This window comes from Sturnira hondurensis, unplaced genomic scaffold (genome assembly GCF_014824575.4).
Source record: "Sturnira hondurensis isolate 20B ecotype Veracruz unplaced genomic scaffold, ASM1482457v3 Scaffold0007865, whole genome shotgun sequence".
NCBI classification, from domain to species: domain Eukaryota; kingdom Metazoa; phylum Chordata; class Mammalia; order Chiroptera; family Phyllostomidae; genus Sturnira; species Sturnira hondurensis.
In genome coordinates, this window is record NW_028080496.1 from 2,517,280 (window position 1) to 2,536,093 (window position 18,814).

Genomic DNA, 18,814 nt, shown 5'->3' on the forward strand with positions numbered 1-18,814 from the left:
CTCTTTTTATATTTAAGGGGAAGAAATTTTTTTCCCTTGAAAGCCTTGTATACCTTGGTGAATTTTACCTGGTTTTGTTGTAACAGTTGTTTATGTTGAAATACACGGTTCAGTAACATGTTTGTGTCTCTTTTTAAGTCCACAAAAATCTTTCAGAACCCTTTGTGTCTTTTTTTTTATGCTCTGACATTTTTTTCCCTCTCTGACCCCGCCCCCATGTACAGCGTCATAGCCCAGCCACTGGGTCGCCTCGCCCTGGTGGGCACCTTTGTGTCTTAAGCAGACGTTATGAAAGCTCTTGGCCCCCCGTCCCAGGGTCGACGGATGCTCCCCAGGCTGGCTGTGCGGGTGGAGGCACTGGGCCTTAGGGACAGAATGCGGGGTTTTGAGTTCGTAACATCCCCAACTCCTGCTTTGGGGCAGCCCCGTGCTCAGGTAAAGCTTAGGGGACACCCGCCCTTCGGCTGGTCACATTCTGTCTCCTTGGAGCCGATACCTAAACTTTTCTCAGCCCAAGAGGCGGTTTTTTTCCATGCAGAAGGCAGGAAGAGGGTGTGCCTGTGTTCTTGGCTCTTGAGGGAAAAGCTAATCTCCAAGGCTCCTTCTTCCAGAAGAGGAGTTTTCCAGATTATTCGCATGGCAGAGTGTGCTAGGCAGAGAACCAGCTTTCCCCAAACACGTGTAGGAGGTGTGACAACTCGCTGCACAGGCGTGAAGGAAATATGGTCTTCTCCATTTTCCCTTCATTCAAGTTCATGTCTGTTCCGAGCCCTGTTCTCCCAGGCTCAGGCAAGCTGATCTCAGTCAATTCTGAGACCCTCTTTTCTCCAGTTGTGAGTCTTTGAAGGCTCTGGGGACCTTACGTATTCCCAAGGTGCTAGGGGGCCGGGGCTTTGTGTCTACTGACATGTCTCCTCTTCCTGCCCTTGCCCTGGCCTGGCCCGTCCTCTCCACCAGCGAGCTCGGGAATGCAGGGACCACTCAGATGTTCCCACGCTGCAGAACTCCCCGCGGGGCTGCCCTGGCTCCCGTCTGCGGCACCCTGGGTGGAGGGTGATTCGACCTGCTTTGTGGGCAGCGGCTCACACAGCCTCGTGCCTGTGGCTCTGGTTACTGGTTACCGTGTTCTCTTCCCGCCAGCACGGGCCCCACCCACTTCCTGGTCTTCTTCTCCCTCCAGGATCTCCTCTGTCTGTCTGTGGGCTCTTCTTGTGTAAAATACCAGAGGTCTCTACCTAAAGCTTGGGTCGGGTCAGGTGGCAGCCCCATCTCTCCCGTCCTTCACCCTCCCCTGCCCCGTGAGGCCCCCCCAGGCACGTCCCCAGACCACCCCTGCCCAGCTGTCTCTTTTCTCTGTGCTCCTCCAGCTCCCGCCTTTCCCAGGACTGGGATCCTCCACCCTCCTTCGCCGTTAGGATTAAAATCAGCGCTGCCCAAAGGCTCTCTCTCATGCTTCTTACACCGCTCGCACACACTCACGGCTCTAAAGGTTTAATTTGTTGTCCATTTCATAAGTGTTTCTGGAGCACCTTTTTGCCCAGGCCCTGGGAACACAAAAGTGGAAAGACAGAGATGTTTTCCGCGAATCGATGACATTCCAGTGGAGAGGAGAGATGCCATGCTGCAGGCGGTGATGCCATGGGGGTTGGTTTGTCGCCCTCAAGCGGGGTCACTTAGGCGGCCAATAATACGGCCAGAGCGCAGCCCACCTCCCCAGCGCTGGAGTGACCTCAGGCACTCTGAAGACCTTGTGAGACATCGGCTGCAGGGCCTGTACCTTGGGAGGAGCCCGCAGTGACTCTGAGTACCCCTGCCTCCCTCGTCCCTGATCCGGGCCCCTTCGTGGGCTGCCTGGCTTGTGTATAATCCTGCTGTTCTAAGGGGGTTCTGCAGGCCGCGGTTCCAGAGCTCTCAGGGGTTGTCAGCCCATCTCCAGAAAAGCCTCCTGGATTAGGACCTGCAGTCCAGGCCTGGCAGTGGGCAGTCGAACAAGCCCCTCTTGCCAGACAGGACGGTGGCCCCTCAAAGACGCCCACCTCATCGCCTCAGACCTACACAAAGGTAAGGGAATAAACTGGTGTTGTTTTGAGCCTCTACGCCTGTTACGATAGCGATAGGAAACCAACACGCTCTTCACGAGTTTACACACCGACGATTTGAGAACTTCTGCGGTGCAGATTCACTCAGCTACACGGTTCACAGGACGGGAGGTCATCCGTCAGACACCTGTGGGCTCCAGCCCCGGCCGCCGCCCGCCTCATTCCCAGCCCACCTCCTGGAGAGGGAGCGGGTGAACGAGTGAGTCTGACGGCCCTGCTCCTCCTTCCCCTCCAGGACGGTGGATAACGATGCTGCTGGTTATAGCCTGGCTCTCCCAGGGTCTGCTTTGTCCACAGGGCCAGTCCCAGAGCTGTGGGCAGGGAGGCAGCGTGGCTGCAGACCAGGACAAGGTGGCGGTGTAGGAGATCGAGGGGTCAGGGCGGATGTGGGAGAGGGGGAAGCTGGGGGGTGAGGCTGAAGGATGGTGTGGATTTGCTGGCACCTGGAGGCAGAGGGCGGAGGGCATCCCAGGCACTTAGGTTCAGTCAGCAGGGCCCTTTGGGACAGCCGGCAACCTGCTTGGTGTTGCTGGAGTGGAAACCCTGGGGAAGGGGAAGGGGCCGCTGGGGACAGCAGCCAGGTCTCAGGTTGGGCCCACCGTACTGAGGCACCACAGGCTGGAGCCTGGGGGGTGACTGGTTGGGGCCGTGAAGGTCACTGGTCAGCACCGTGGGGGGCGGGGTGTCCAAGGGGTGGAAGGTACACGATCGGAGACAGACTGTCCCCCCTCCCTGGCTCTGAATTCCGTGTGATCAGAGTCTGGGCTGACTTCAAAGCTTGGCTAGAAAAGGTGGGGAACAGGGAAAGTGAGGGAGAGAGTGTTCTGCAGAGGGAGACGTTTTGAGGCATAAGACACGGTTGAGCGGGAGGTCTCGTTGGGAGACCCGCTTTGGAAAAGGGTCATTTTTTTTAAGGCTTCTCGTCTTTTGGCAAAGCCAGATCTGAGAATCTGCCATGCCTGAATGAGCTACTGGTATCTCAAAATACTGAATTTGTAATACTACAAATAGTAAAAATACCCCCTTCTTTCCAGGGAAATGTTCTGGGCCTAAGCTTGGCCTGTGTGTGGTGGGGAAGGCGGCCTGGTGCACAACCACCCAACTTGCCCTGGGGGTTTGGACTGGAAGCCTTGTGGAAACCCAGATCGCCATGGCAACGTGAGGGCGCCCAGGTTAGTGGGGACGCTTTGGGCAGTCGAGAAGTGTGTGTCCTGCCCTGTAGTGGCCCCTTCCTCTCCTAATTTTAACACAGAATGAGGAGGGGAAAGGACCCCAGTGTGAGACTTCAGTTTTGATGAGAACACTGCCTGCCTGCCTTAGTATTTGCTTAAACGAATGTTTAGCTGAAACCTCACTAAATACTTTACCCTCCACCCCCGTAGACAGAGGGGGCTGTGCATTTCACAGTCAATATTTCATGTTTTCATTTCCTCATGAGCAACACTGATACATTATAAATAGTTCTTTATTAGGAATTTATAGAGTGCTTGATACATAAAATACATTTCATTTAAAATAATTCCTGAATATAAGCAACGTATTCCAATTATTGCCGAAGCGATGTTCAAACCCTTCGGTCGGAGGGAGCTGCGCCAGCACACCCGGGACGCCCGTCATCCGGCAGGGCGCCTCACCGCGTAACGGTTTCTCAGGACGAGGGAGTGCCTGGAGAGCGCCCCCGGGGGGACAGAAAGCTCGCTCTCCCGGGCCGGCCACTGGACTGTGGGTTCTTAGTTTGGCGTGTGCAGGTCAGCCATTCTCTGCTTCTGTGGGCTTTCTTTTTATTTACTTTTAGGGAGAAGAGGAGGGAGGCAGAAACAGAGGGAGAGAAACATCCACAACCCCGGACCTGGTCCACAACCCCGGCAGGTGCCCTGACCGGAAATTGAACCTTTTGGTTCACAGGCCAGCAAATTCACTCAACTACACGGTTCACTTGACGGGAGGTCATCCGTCAGACACCTGTGGGCTCCAGCCCCGGCCGCCGCCCGCCTCATTCCCAGTCTACCTCCTGGAGAGGGAGCTGGTGAACGAGTGAGTCTGACGGCCCCGCTCCTCCTTCCCCCTCCAGGACTGTCCATAACGATGCTGCTGGTTACAGCCTGGCTGCAGACCAGGACAAGGTGGCGGTGTAGGAGATCGAGGGGTCAGGGCAGATGTGGGAGAGGGGGAAGCTGGGGGTTGAGGCTGAAGGATGGTGTGGATTTGCTGGGACCTGGAGGCAGAGGGCGGAGGGCATCCCAGGCACTTAGGTTCGATTTCACCCCCAAAATCGAACCTTTTGGTTCACAGGCCAGCTCCAGTCCACGGAGCCACTGCAGCCAGGGCCACATCCGGGGTGCTAAGGGCCACAGCATTAAATCGCAGCTGCGACATCACACACAGCCCTGCCGCCCGTCCAGTGTCGTGTGGCCAGTCTGCCCTGTTCCCATGCTTTTCAAGAACAGGCCTCGGGCCCCTATGGCTTCTCTCCAGCCCACAGGGCAGCGCCCTTGGCCTTGCAGTAGAGCTTAGTGGTCCCACTCACCAGGGCCACCCTCCTCCTCCTCGTTGTCCTCCTCTTCCGAGTCAGCAGACACTCTCTTGATTCTCTGGAGCGCAGCCTGGATGCTCCTCTCCAGGTCGCTGGGGGGCTTACTGCCGGGGCTCAGGCCGACCTTCACCTCAGGGTGAACCTTCCGCAGTCTGACGCCCTGCCTGATGGCTGCCAGAATGTGCTCGTTGACTGAGGTGCGAGGAGGGGCCGCGGCAGGGGCTTCCGCCTTCTGGACAGGGGGTCTGCCCCGCCTTAAGGAGTCCAGCACTTCATCCATAGACCCTGAAACCGAGTCAACAGAGCAAGTACTGTCAGGAACGCATACTCTTTCTGCCCAAGACGCCGGGACGTTTCTGTGTGAGTTAAAGGCGTTAAGGTCACATCAGCTAATGCCATGACTTAAACAAATGAGCATCGTCCCATCTAATGCACGTTTTCATTATCTGCTTGAAAGGCCACCCATCCGTAAGTAAGCTCCCTGTGAGAGCCCGGCATGGCTCCACCACTGATGTTTTGTCCTAAGCACCTATTTTCCACAGCCGCTCAGAGGCACAGCCGTGACACCTGTGTTGCAATGGAGGCGGGACACTCTCGTGTGACCCTGGAGAGGCACGTGGCCGGGTGTGAACAGCCTGACCCCACGTGCAGGACTTGGGTGCCTCTGACGTTCCATCCCCTCCATTTCCCTCCCTTTAAAACACGTCTGGTTAGAACGTGCTCCTTGCTGCCCGTCTCCAGCCGCAGTCTTGGGTGTTCGTCAGCGATGACTAAGGAGTCGGTGTGACAATGAAGCGAGGAGGTTTCCCCACAAGAAAAGACTTGAAAGGGAAACTTGAACCAGCAGCTCGGTGAGCCTGCGGGGGTGGCGCTGGCGCGGCTCCCCGTATGTGATGTCTTTGGTTCCACCCACGTTACCCCGAGGTAATTTACATGCTGTGTTCTCGAGGGTGTGAAACGCTGTCAAAACACAAATTAGATCAGCGTTTCAAAGCCTTGGAGAGCAGAAGCTATTTCCCACTCTGGCACCTTGAGACCCCTGAGCAGGGAAATCTTTTAGCACCTGTGGGAGACAGGGGCGTGACTGTGGCCACTAACGTAGAGATCGTCCGGGGAAGGAGTCAGGATCAGTCGTCCTTTCCAGCTCAGAATTTAAGGTCATGCAATGGCTCACAAAACACTATCTCACTTTGGACTGAATACTGTAGCTCTTGACTGCAACGCTCCCCCAGGAGTACGAAGGCAGTTTTACAGTAAAGGGCATTTTTGGTGTTCGGTGCACTGCATTTGCAAGGCAGAAAGGACCACTTCGTCTTAGAACGCTCTCCCCGGGAAGGTTCCCCAGTCTGCCCGTCAGTCTGCAGGAAGAGTCCCCCACATTCGGACGAACACTCCTCTGTAATAACTCCTAGCCAGCCTTCTGCTGAAGATGCAACAAGTTAATGCTGCAAAGGACTCTGAGACGCAACAGCAATTCAAGGCAACCTTGAACAAATATGCAAATGGCAGAAACAAAACGCACACCGAGGCCCTAAGAACCCTGGAATAGGCTGATTCTGTAACAGCCTCAGTGCTCCTGAGTCATGTGACCATTACATGTGCAGAGATGGCTGTTGGAGAGAAGGTAGCGTTTATCACCCTGATGTAGGCTACACTAACTTTGCCCCCCTCCCCCGCCAAAAAGTACCATTTAAGGAAGCAAACAGTAGACTATTTTAAGATTGCAGAGGATTTTGAAAAAGATTTTGATTTGAGGGGAGCGGGTACAGAATTCCGGCGGATTACCTGGGCAGTTAAAACTGTCTGAGATAGCATGCGGTCTGTCAGCAGGTGATTCACACACTAGAGGAAGAGGCTGATCATCTTTTCCTGAAGTCCTGACGCGTACATTCAGATTCCCACGATTCGCAGATAGAGAAGAGGGCGCGGCAGGGAAGAGCGGAGGGGCTGGCGGAGGCGGAGGCGGAGGCGGTGGTGGCGGAGGGGGAGGGGGAGGAGGTGGCGGTGGGAGTGACAGCTCCTCGCTGGATTCGCAGTGTGTCTGGTCACCTTGAACAAAAGTCTGGGCAGGGCTATTTCCAGGGCAGTCCTGAGCCTTGGGGGTCTTCACGGTACTGACCTCAGATGAGGGAGCACTTCTGGTTTTCCTGACGGACGGAGGGATGGCCGCCTTCGTGTGAGAAGGCGGTGAGGAGGTCTGCTGGGGAAGTTCACCCGGCAGGTGTGGAGCCTCCTCGGGTTCTGGGCAAGGGGACCGACCTGGACGTCTCTGAAAACAGAAAACTGGTGTGTGAGAAACTGGCCACAAATGCAAACTACCGAACTGCTAGAACTTTCTATAAACAATGAACACGGCAGAGTTTCTGTGCATGGATTGTTCTAGTTCACGGAGTGGCTCCTTTCCACTTTGTTCAGCCACTCCTGCTACTATGAAAAAATCTACGAAAGAATAAGCATTTATAGCCTTTCATATAATACTTTCTCTATAATAAAATAGATATGGAAGGATGCATATAAAAATATCAGCCCTGGCTAGTGTGACTCACTGGATTGAGTACCGGCCTATGAACCGAAGGGCCACTCTAGATCCCCAGTCAGGACACAGGCCTGGATTGTGGGCCAGGTCCCCAGCAGGGGGCGCACAAGAGGCAACCACACATGGATGTTTCTCTCCCTCTCTTCCTCCCTTCTCCTTGTTCTAGAAATAAATAAAATATTTAAAAAAAAACATATGTTCAGTATGAAAAATCAGAAACTAAATGTGAACAATAGGAAGTTAGCTGAAAAAGTTATAGTGAATTAATTTAAAATACTAGGCAGCCACGAAAAACAGAAACAGTGCAAAGGCAGTGAAACATTCTGAAAAAATGAGGATGATGCAGTATTCAGTTTACAACCACGTGAAAAACACCAGCAGAATGGACCTCAAAATGATAGTTGTAACAGGAATGATGGGTTTCTTCTCTCATGTAGGCTTAGAATACAGCTTATAATTTAAAAAATGCGAATTTAAAACCAGCTCTCTGGCTCCACAAGCACCACACATGCTGAGATTTCGTTTCTGGTCTTCGGCTGGTCCGTCCTTCATTCCGAATGCACTCAAATGGCCTCTGTCCCCTTCTGTCCTCTGTCCCCTTCCGTCGTGGCACCTCTCGGTACACGGAGAACTCCCTGTCTCCAGCGGATGCTACCGTTCTTTCTACAACCTCATGCGTTTTCCTGCAGCTTCATCAGGTGCTTCACATGCAACTGAAGGTTCTTGTCCCTACATTTCAATCACACACACATTCCCTCCTACCACCCCCTGTAAAAGTATATTTTTAGATCCCCAAACCCTGCAACTTAAACCCATTTGAGGTCAACTTGTTAGAATTAAAACTCATTGTACCCGTTTGCTGACAGCTTAGGTGGCCTTATTCTGTCCCCCGAGGTCAGATGCTGTCTAACCTGCCACCTTTGTGCCAGCTCTACTTGGAACTGATCCCTGATCTGACTGGTTCAGGTCTCGGGAGCGGGACTTGTGTTCCTCGGATCCCTTCCTCCGTGCCGATTCCGATTTCGTTCACTACTCTCCCTCTGGTGGCTGCTCACCAGCCGGTTACTTGCCAGCTCGTTTGCTCTGCGTTGCCTGGTCTTCGGGTAGCTCGGGGCAGTGCATTCTCCCCGCCTCACTCCTGCCCAGCCCCCACCCCACCAAGAACATCTGGGGGTGGGTCTGGGCGTCAGGTCCCCAGCTGCTCCCAACGTGCTGCCCTGTGTGGGTTGGAGAGTCCCTGCCAGGGCTCTGGGGTCAGAAAGGCCTGGTTCTGTACATCCTGAGTGACCCCTCTGAGCCTGCTGGGTCATCTGTGAAGTGGCGAGGGGGCTATCTTACAGGGTCGTTTTAAAAACAGGAGAACGTAAGTGCCTAGCACCGTGCCTGGGACGTGGCAGGCCCTTGGTAATGGTCGGAGCAGTTAAGTGTCCCAGAAAGAAAGCTGACCTTGGAGTGGCACGATGTTTCACTCCAGGGAACCCCTCCTTGGCCTGTCCCTGTCAGGCAGACGCTTCCTGCGCGGCGTGCGTGCCCCATGTGCGTGCCCCGTGTGCGTGCCCCGCGTGCGTGCCCCAGGCTCGTCTGGAGCAGGCTCTTTTCTCTCTGGGGACACCAGTAAATGTGTGTCTTTGTGACAGTGCCTCTGGGGATGTGTGATGAGAACAAGTTTCTGTTTTACATTCACCAAGCTCAATGTTATTTTTAAATAAGTAACTGTGCTTTTTTAAAAAGTGTGTTCAGTTTTAATAGAGCACTTAACTATACTTATGTCACAAAGGTTCCTTGATTGCATTTTTACAAATTCTCCATTGCAGATGAGGAGGAAGCCAGCCGAGGGCGATGCAGCTGTTTCCCCCCTTCCCTGCTAGTGGGCACCAGGGCCGGCGGGGCGGCACCACTGGGGAGGGAGGGCGCGGCAAGGTCAAAACATCTCCTTGTTCTGCTATTGCTGGCTCTCATTTATATGCAAAAAAATAACGGCATTTGGGGAACATTTTGTGTTCCAAACGATCTGTTCCTCCTGCTTCATCCTCTTCTCCAAGGACGGGTGATCTTGATCTACTGCTTCAGAAAACGCAAGCAAGGCAGTTAGTGCCGGGACTTACCTGCCTAAATGCTCTCAACCGCTGCAGGGTCTTCTGGCGTTCGTGGTTTATCCATTCTCTTTTCTTTTGCTCCTCTTCTTTTAACTTGTCTCTTTTCTATATTTAAACAAATAGACATTTCCTTAAAGGGAAGTCTCCAGAGAGAAAGGGGCCATACCCCCACACTGTCGCCGCCCCCTCCCCCATCACCACCTCCACCGTGCCTCCAGGCCCGGGCCAGTTACACCAGGGTGTCACATTCCGCAAATGGAAAAGACTTTTCTTTAGCAACTCACCATCTGAATACTATGGTGCTGATGAAAATATCTCACACTTTCTTCAGCCTGTTGTAATCGGAGCCGATGATTTTCTTTGCATTGATCCTGGTGGAATAATACCAGTCACCTACAGGGTTTTTACTCTTACCATGGGCTACCGCGTACAAGGTTAAAAGGAGAAAGCACTGCGTTTGGGCCGCTGTGTAGGGTGTTTGTGAACCGGGGTTTCTGGAGAGGCCCCGTGCTCCTGCTGCCTGCTCAGCCGTGTGGTGAGGGGCTGACGGGCACATGCAGGAGTCATTCGGCCCCATTAGAAGGGCCACAGAGTTAGTGCTTTGAGAGATGAAAAGGGGAATTCTCTGACCGAGGGCAAGTGAGAAAAGCACACACGTTTCCTCACAATGTTACAAATAGTCATTCTACTTCCAAACACACCTGCCTAAGCATGTCCAACCTACACACACCTGAAAAATTATATTAAAAACAGTATTTCAAGGGCCCTGGCTGATGTAGCTCAGTGGATTGAGCGTGGGCCTGCGAATCAAGGGATCGTGGTTCGATTCCCTGTCAGGGCACATGCCAGGGTTCCAGGCCAGTTCCCAGCAGGGGACTCACGAGAGTCCCATACATTGATGTATACATTGACTCACGAGAGGCAACCATACATTGATGTTTCTCTCCTTCTCTCCTTCCCTTCCCCTTAAAAGATAAATAAAATCTTTAAAAAAAAATTTAAAAAACCAGTATTTCGATGATGCTTAACCATTCTTAGCATGTCACCTTTTTATATAATCATGCAGTAACTAAGAAAAAAATCACCAACTATAAGGGTTGAAATGAGCTAAATATTATCTCTGATTTTATAATCTACAACTTACACTAAATTTTAGAATTCCCTATACCTGATTATTAGAAGTTTTTACTTACTGTGACTTTAAAATACCTGTATATGTACAGAGGCATTCAACAAATAGCTATTGAATGAATTAAAATCTGCAGATTATGATAAATGCTTCAATACGGTAAGAAACAAAGAATCACTTTAAGAAAAAAATTGTTACTATATTGTAATTACGGCTACTGGCATTTGTATTGACACAGAGAAAATAAGCTCAAAGCCTTATCTTCGAAACCTCTTTATCTCTCACGAAAGAACTGCCTGGCAGGGCAGGACCGAGAGCTGCCTGGCGCCCACCTTCCTGCTCCTGAGGCAGGCCCTTCGGGCGCAGATCCGGCCCCGCCTCTGCTCCAGCTGCTGGCACCGCCGGCGGAGCTCCCTGGTCTCCACGTTCTTACGGTCCTGCTGCCCCATGGCTTGATCGATGACTTTCAGCTCCTCCGGGCTTTCACACGGGTCGTAATAGACTACTTCATTCTGTTTATCTAAAAAGTATTTCATGGTTGTAGAGGTGTGTTTCATTATGAAAACAACGCACAGAACTTTTTTAATGTAAGGAGAGTGTAGATCATGTCCCACCCCACACCCACGGAGGACCCCTGTGAACAGTTACGTGTGCGTCCACACGCACGTGTGCGCGCACACACACAGCCACCCATGTCAATAAACGGTTCTAAGAGAGCATTTTCCACATAATGAAAATAAAATTTTAATGGCAACACAGTATTCTCTAATTTAAACAGTCTCTGTTGTCATAATGTTCCTTTGTCGATTTCACTGTGAACACCTCTGAATACAGAGCTTTGTGTCCATCTTTTCCTACTTCCTGAAACAGAGGGATATTAAAGGCTCTTGAAACCACAGTCAAATTGCCGTCCAGGAAGGCAACTTACATCCTACCCCCAGTACATTAATAAAGTGCTTTAACACTGTATCATCTTGACTACATACTGATTTTTTAAAAATACACGCATGCTAATTGTTAACAAATTCAAGCCCTACAGAAGCACAGTAAATAAAAAGTGAAACTTCTCTTCTTCCTCTCCCAAACCTTTGGAATCCCAGCCCAGAGAAAAACATTAATAAATTGACATGCATCCTTCCAGATTAACTTTTTCAAATAAAATTTTCCCTAAGTATGTAAAATGCTTATAACCTGCAACTTTTATAAAGTTTTCTGAATTCTTAAGAGTAAATGAAATGTGCAGATCTATACCAAAAAAAAAGGTTTATCTGGTAAAAAAGACACAAGCAAATGGAGAGACATACCATGTTCTCGGATGGGAAGACTCAAAATTGCAAAGATGACAATTCTCCCCCAGTTAATCTCTAATTTTAAGCACAATCCCCATAAAAACTCCGAGTTTTGTTTTTGTTTACTTGTTAGTTTGTTTTGAACTTGTCAAAAGGATTCTAAAGTTCATCTGGAAGAATAAAGGAGAAGCGTCAGGAAGCCCGTGGCGCGGCAGAGGAGGGAGGGAGGGACACGCTTCACGGGCACCGAGATGTGTGTCCGAGGCACAATGGGCAGGGTGCGGCACCCGCACCAGAAGCCACTCCCAACTCAATGAAGGAAAGTCACAGCTGCAGACGGATCACAGTGAATACAGTGACTCGGGACGTGAGACAGGCAGTGACTCAAAGCAGCAGTGACTGGGGCTGCCCCTGACTTGGGCTGAGATGTTCGATTCCTACCCCACGTCAAAGTAAACTTCGCCTAGATTAAAGAGCTACATGTTCCCTTAAAAATCAGAAAAATACTAAGAGAAAAAATAAGTAAGCTATTGACACAATTTTGGGACAAGGAGGAATTTGCCAGGCATGCTCCCAAAAGCAAAAACCCTCGATTCCTTTGCCAGGGGTAACACAGAAACAGAAAGGTGGGGAGATGTGACTTCGTGAAAACTAACCGTTTCTGCAAGACAGGAAAAAGCAAACAACAGGGAGAATTCATTTGCAACAAATGACAGAGTGGCACCCTTAACGTGTAAAGGACACATGCAAAGACCATAGGCACTGAATTTTAAAAAATGGCCAGTAAACCTACAAAATTGGGTTCAACGTCACTTGTAACTGGAAGAAATAAAAATGACAAAATGCCTTTTTTTCCTACTAATTAGGTGAGAATTTAAAAGAATGGGCAAAATATGGGGAAACAGGTATTTGCATAATCTGCCGATGGGCGTGTCGTTTTGCACAACCTCCCTAGAGGGCTGCGATGCATGGCAGTAGGAAATTTAGAAATTAGAAAATATCAGAGGGGAGGGAAAATGCACATCAAATGATTGCTGTTGGGTTGTTTTGACACGTTTGTCAAATGTAAATTTGGCGTGGCGCTTGACCCGCTGACCTCACCCTGAGAAACCCATTCCAAGGAGAGGATCTGCCCTGCGCCCCAACCCGTTTGCAGGGCGCTTCTGAGCTACGCTGCTGCTCACAACAGTGAAAGGCTGAAAATCAGTCGGCACAGCCAGTCCGTGGAATACTATGCAGCCATTAAAATTTTTTGAAGGTTTTGTTACTTACTGAGGTGGGATGATAGTTATGGAGTGTTAAAGGAAAAAGAGGGTACTGAACAGGATATATTGCTTTAATTAAAAAATTGATATTTATATACAACAGGCCACAAAGCTAATCAGCAAACTGTTACCACTAAGTATGTCCACCCGATGGAACTGAGTTATTAAAGGTTTTCCTCTATTTTGCTCTATGTTTAACAAGGACTATATTTTTGAATAATAAAAATACTTAAGGGAAACTAGGAAATTTCAGTAGATATTTCAGACAATTTACGAGAAGCAATTGATAATAAGGTCTGTACTTCCTTGAATGTATAACTTAAACATTTTAATATATAAATAGAAATTTTACCTTTTATAAGTCTTTTAATAGAGTCCAACTGTGTGGTAAGTAGGATTTCTTCATATTTTAATATCTCGAATTTAACATCATATAGTTCCAACTGAACTTCATAATATTGTATTTCTAGTTCATCTACAACATCTATGTTTTTTTCTTGTTCTGGAAGATCTTCCATCTTGTTTTCATGAAAAAGAAAAAGAGCAAGTTATAACATTTAGCACCTTAAAAGGAAACTTACGAAGCATCTCAGCTATTTTCTATTCTTTGCTCAGCACCAAATATAAAAAAGCAAACCAAGAAGAAACACTATTTCATTTAATGAGACAAAAATGTCCCATTCACCATTTTTACAGATACTTTTACATCCTCCTTGAAACACATGGAAGCATTCAGGTGTTGAGGAAAATCAGTGTCACGGAGGCCTTTGTGGCGTTTTCTGCTCTGAGGTCCTGACAGTGTAGGAAGATGTGTAAGCACCTGAGACCCGAGGATGAAGAACCTCTGAGGATTCTCAGGTTCAACTGAGCATGGTGCCGGGTCGCCTTCACAGTGTAGCACCTTCAGCACTGAGCACAATGCCATTACCAAGTGAAGCCTACAACACAGCATCGCAAACCATCTCGAGCAAACAGGAACTTCCTAGCCTGGTCTGGAAACTCGCACCTACTAGAAGCTGGTGTTGGACTGGGGCTGGAAGGAAAGACGCTATCTAAAATCAAAGCCTGTTTCTGCTGCAAAGTCACCTGGATCTCGGCTCACCTTTCCCTGGATCTCGGCTCTTCTGTGATTTAAACACAGCTCTTTGGCTCTCATGAGCTGCAGTGTCTCTCGCGCTGACATCAGCTTGAGCCTTTCCAGCCTGGGAGCTGCCGCGGCCCAGGCAGCCTGGCCAAACCTCTTCTCATCCTGTTCCATTTGCTTCTGCATCCCTGTCGAATTGTAAGGAATAACATGAGGCTGAAGTACAGCTCATCAAAAAGTGAAAAGTGTATCCTGGGCTAGTTATTTCTTTATTGCCTCCCCCATTACCGGCAAGACATCCTTTTTAAAAGAAAGTTAGTTTTAGTGACTTTTCTGTTATCACACAAATAACACATGGTCCTTGATATAACATTTTAGATGCATGATGTTTTTAAAAAGGAAAGTAGTCATGAATCTCACCTACTAGCAATTGCTTCTTATGTTTCAGTACATATACTTCTAGACTCTTTCTATATCTAGCTAGACAGACAAGTTAGATAGTTTGACCAAAAAAAAAAAGAAAGAAAGAAACCCACAAGATCATCAGTCTTCTTTACAGTGTGAGACAAACTAGAATTACAACTGTTCATATGGAAAATAATACCATAATTAATAATAATACAAGAATAAACTGTATTGTGTACTTATAACTGTAGATCTACTTTTTATCCTATTTCACCTCCTGTATCATAGAACTCTTGAGATTCATAGAAATAGAGAATCATGCTTAGTAGCTGTGTGGTATTCTGTCCCATGAACATCCTATGATCGATCAAACTGGCTGATGGACAGTAAAGTAAGTTTTTCCCTCTTTGGAACTGCCATCAACAAAGATGTAAAACAAAACAAACACCCTTCACCCAGCTCACAAGGCCCCGCGAGGGCTCACCCTGCGGTCTTGCCTGCACGCTCCGCCACGCGGCCGCACTCTGTTCCAGCCCCGGGGCTCCCTGAAGCCAGAGGGCCTTTGTCCATGCCATTCCTTCTGCCTGCGACACTGCTCCCTCACTCGTTTACTCTCCCAAATTCCACTTACCCTTNTAGAGAATCATGCTTAGTAGCTGTGTGGTATTCTGTCCCATGAACATCCTATGATCGATCAAACTGGCTGATGGACAGTAAAGTAAGTTTTTCCCTCTTTGGAACTGCCATCAACAAAGATGTAAAACAAAACAAACACCCTTCACCCAGCTCACAAGGCCCCGCAAGGTCTCACCCTGCGGTCTTGCCTGCACGCTCCGCCACGCGGCCGCACTCTGTTCCAGCCCCGGGGCTCCCTCAAGCCAGAGGGCCTTTGTCCATGCTATTCCTTCTGCCTGTGACACTGCTCCCTCACTCGTTTACTCTCCCAAATTCCACTTACCCTTCAGGTATCAGGGCAACGGCCCCTTCTGTGAGGCCCTCGCTGACCACTCTGATGGAGCCTAATGTTTTGCTCAGGCTCCCCGAGCCCCATGTTGATTTTCCCCGTGTGGCTTGTGGCCACAGCCACTTCCCATGCATTCGGATGAACGGGTAGCTAAGATGTATCTCCCCTCAGCAGGATGGACAGTGTCTGTTCACGCTGAATCCCCAGGACCTACTCCTGGTACTAAAGAGACACTCAAATGTGTTCTGAATAACATGAAAATTACATCTGTCTTAGTGTAGCATTTTAAATGGTTACCTGCCAATGCTTTTACTGTTTCTTTAAAATAATTCACAGTAATGTCTTGAATAGAGACTATAGCTGCTTCCGCCTGTCTGGTCCATTCTTGGGCTTCCTTCCGCAGGGCCACTATCCTTTTAGGACCCAGGTCATCCTCCTCCAAGGATTTCTTTAGAAAGAACAGGAAATCGCATAAGTAAGGAAGAAGAGTGATGTATAGCCATTAGGAAATTGAAAGCAAATTGCTCACAGGGATTATTTCAACGACTTTTATTGCTACTACTTAGTTAAGTTTCATGAATTCAGCAATTCCTTATAGAGAATGAAGAAGGCTCTAAGTTGGGGACCACCTGGAAGACCAAGGGATATTTTGGGGCATAATGGAGGGAAAAATATGCTTATTCTAAGTAGTGTCTCAGGGCTCAACAAAACTTTAGTTTAGCATCTACTAAAGTTTAAATTACTGAATTAGTCCAGGATATTGCTACCTAAAGTTTCTTTTTTTTAAGTGATCCTTTTTTTTTTAAATTTTATTTATTTATCTTTAGAGGGGAAGGGAAGGAGAGAGGGAGAGAAACATCAATGTATGGTTGCCTCCGGCGTGTCCCCTGCTGGGAACTGGCCCGCAACCTAGGCATGTGCCCTGACTGGGAATCGAACCGTGATCCTCTGGTTTGCAGGCCTGCACTCAATCCACTGAGCTACACCAGCCAGGGCCCTAAAGTTTCATCTTATTTCTGATGAAGCTGTATGTGTTTTTAGAGGCAGAAAATAAGCTAAATAAGCATCACATCGAAAACAAGTCATCAACGAAGAATGTATTCAATCCTTGAAAATCTCTAGAAATCTGAATGTATTAAGATGATCTATGTAAAATGTTTCCATTTTTAGATCACTTTTAAAAAAATATATGTATTTCATCTTGCCCTGGCTGGTGTAGCTCAGTGGATTGAGCACCGGCCTGCGAACCACACGGTTGCGTTTCGGTTCCCAGTCGGGGCGCATGCCTGGGTTGCAGGCCAGTTTCCAGTGGGGGACACATGGGAGGCAACCACACATTGATGTTTCTCTCCCTCTCTGCTTCCCTTCCCCTCGCTCTGAAAATAAATAAAATATTAAAAATATATATATATATGTATGTATCTCATCTAAACATAAGGGTGACCCTAACAGTCCAACACAGATAGAATCTTAAATGCGACTGAAGAAACAATATGTGACAAACAGTAAATCAGATTAAGTAAAAACATAAAGAAAACATACCAAAATATCAAGCTTACATGAAGTTGCAAATTCTCGCATATCTCTAAACGGCTTCAGTAAATACTGGAAGAACATGGTTGCCAAGATAACGAATTCCTGGTACGCTTCATCTTCTTCTCGGTAAACCTCCATTAGTGCTACCATGGTGTTGGCTCTTTCACGCCCTTGAAGAATCTGGAACGCAAAAAAGAACATAAAGCTCAGGTATGGACAGTATTTATAAGATCACACCAAACAAAACTAAGAAATATTAATATTCTACACTTCAATTCATCGAGGGAAAGCAGAATTCAAAATTGTATCTTCACTGCATACAAACTACTTAATAGAAAAGGACCTGAGCCCTGGCTGGTGTAGCTCAGTGGATTTGAGCTCGGGCTGCAAATGAAGGGGTGGCAGGTTCGATTCCCAGTCAGGGGACATGCCTGGGCCAGGTCCCCAGTAGGGGCTATCTGAGGGGCAACCACACACTGATGTTTCTCTCCATCTATTTCTCTCTCCCTTACCTTCTCTCTAAAAATAAATAAAATAATTTTTTAAAAAAGAAAAAGGACCTGAAAGACTCATCAAATATTAAGAATGGTTATTCCTGGGTTGAAGATTGTGGATGACGTTTCTTCTTCACTTTTATGATAATAAAGGTTTTGTGATGCTGCGCTTTTTAGAATCTCAAAAGGACATTAGCGAGGTGCCCCCAATACTTCAGCGTGTGGGTTCTCTCAGCTCCTCAGGTTCCTAGAGCTACCAAGCCCCCAGCAGAGAGACTCGTTTAGAGTCAAAACGGTGGCTCTAGTCTCTAGCAGAGCACAAAACTACGCTCTAACTTTACTAACACTTCCTCTCTCTGGGACTCCCGCGCGCCCAATCAAGCAACCCTCTGGTTGCTCCCGGCAGGTGAAGGGCACCTGTGACCCCGCGCCCCCTTCTCCACGTCCAACCGTGAACTTGCTCCTCGTGGAGTCTGCACCTCGTGGAAGACCCCCCACCCTCGCCCTGGTCCCCCTCTGACGGCCCAGGAACACTAAGGGCGCCCGGCCAGCGTACCTGGTGCAGGCGCTCGTCCGCGGCGGCCAACCGCGCGCGCAGGGCGCGCTCCCGGAAGGCGCGCGGACTCTCGCAGTCGGGCGCGCCGCCGTCGGCCGGAAGCAGCGCGTCTCGCACGGCCGCGCCGCCGCAGCCGTCCGCGGCCAGGCCCAGGTAGCGCTCCAGCCGCGCGCACAGCTCCTGCAGCTCTGCCTCACTGAGGCCCGCGCGCGCCGGCCACACGAGTTCCCACAGGCTCCAGGCGCCGCCACCCGCCTCCAGCTCCGGTGGCAGCGGAGGAAAGCAGTGCTCCAGCGGCGGCCACAGTGCCGCTAACTGCCGGTGCGCGCCGCGCAGCCCGGCGGCCGAGAGCAGGCCCGCCCAACTGGGCGGAGACCCCGGCCGGTTCCCCTCGCGCCTCCGCTGCCGCTGCGCTGTGCGGTCGTGACAGGTCACCGCGAACTTGCCCTCCGCGTCGTTCCAGGCCACGAGAAAGCGCAGCTGGTGTCGCTCAGGCTCGGCGAACAGGTCCTCGCGGACCGGAACCCAGCCCTCCAGGCTGTCAGGCTGCTCGTCCTCCATGGTGCTGGCGGTCAGCGGCCCGGCCTTCTCGTGGCCCAAGCCACGGGACCGTCAGGTCCCAGCCGCGACATTTTTCTCTGGACTGTCATCGCCTCCGCGCCCCATCTCCGCCCCTCCTGCACTTCTGATTGGCTGTGTGTGGCTGGGAGCCTTCCAGCGGCATCCGGGATTGGCCGAGTCCAGGTCCACGATGACCAATAAAAAGGCCCGGGGTCTCCCTGGAACCTTGCTCTTGAAGTCGCTCTGTGACGCAACGACCCGGGGAGC

At 49.8% G+C, this 18,814-nt stretch overlaps 1 protein-coding gene across 1 annotated transcript; it reads right to left on the bottom strand.

Annotated features, from left to right (window-relative positions):
- Positions 1–3,996: 3,996 nt before the first annotated feature.
- On the bottom strand, positions 3,997–18,573 carry WHAMM (WASP homolog associated with actin, golgi membranes and microtubules). The gene is made up of 10 exons (XM_037053530.1): positions 17,987–18,573; positions 16,943–17,116; positions 15,698–15,848; positions 14,050–14,219; positions 13,300–13,465; positions 10,726–10,913; positions 9,549–9,635; positions 9,274–9,369; positions 6,418–6,901; positions 3,997–4,917 (listed from the first exon to the last, which is right to left on the bottom strand). The coding sequence occupies exons 1-10, from the start codon at positions 18,545–18,547 to the stop codon at positions 4,610–4,612; spliced, it is 2,385 nt and encodes a 794-aa protein (XP_036909425.1). The 5' UTR covers positions 18,548–18,573; the 3' UTR covers positions 3,997–4,609.
- Between the last annotated feature and the right edge of the window lie 241 nt (positions 18,574–18,814).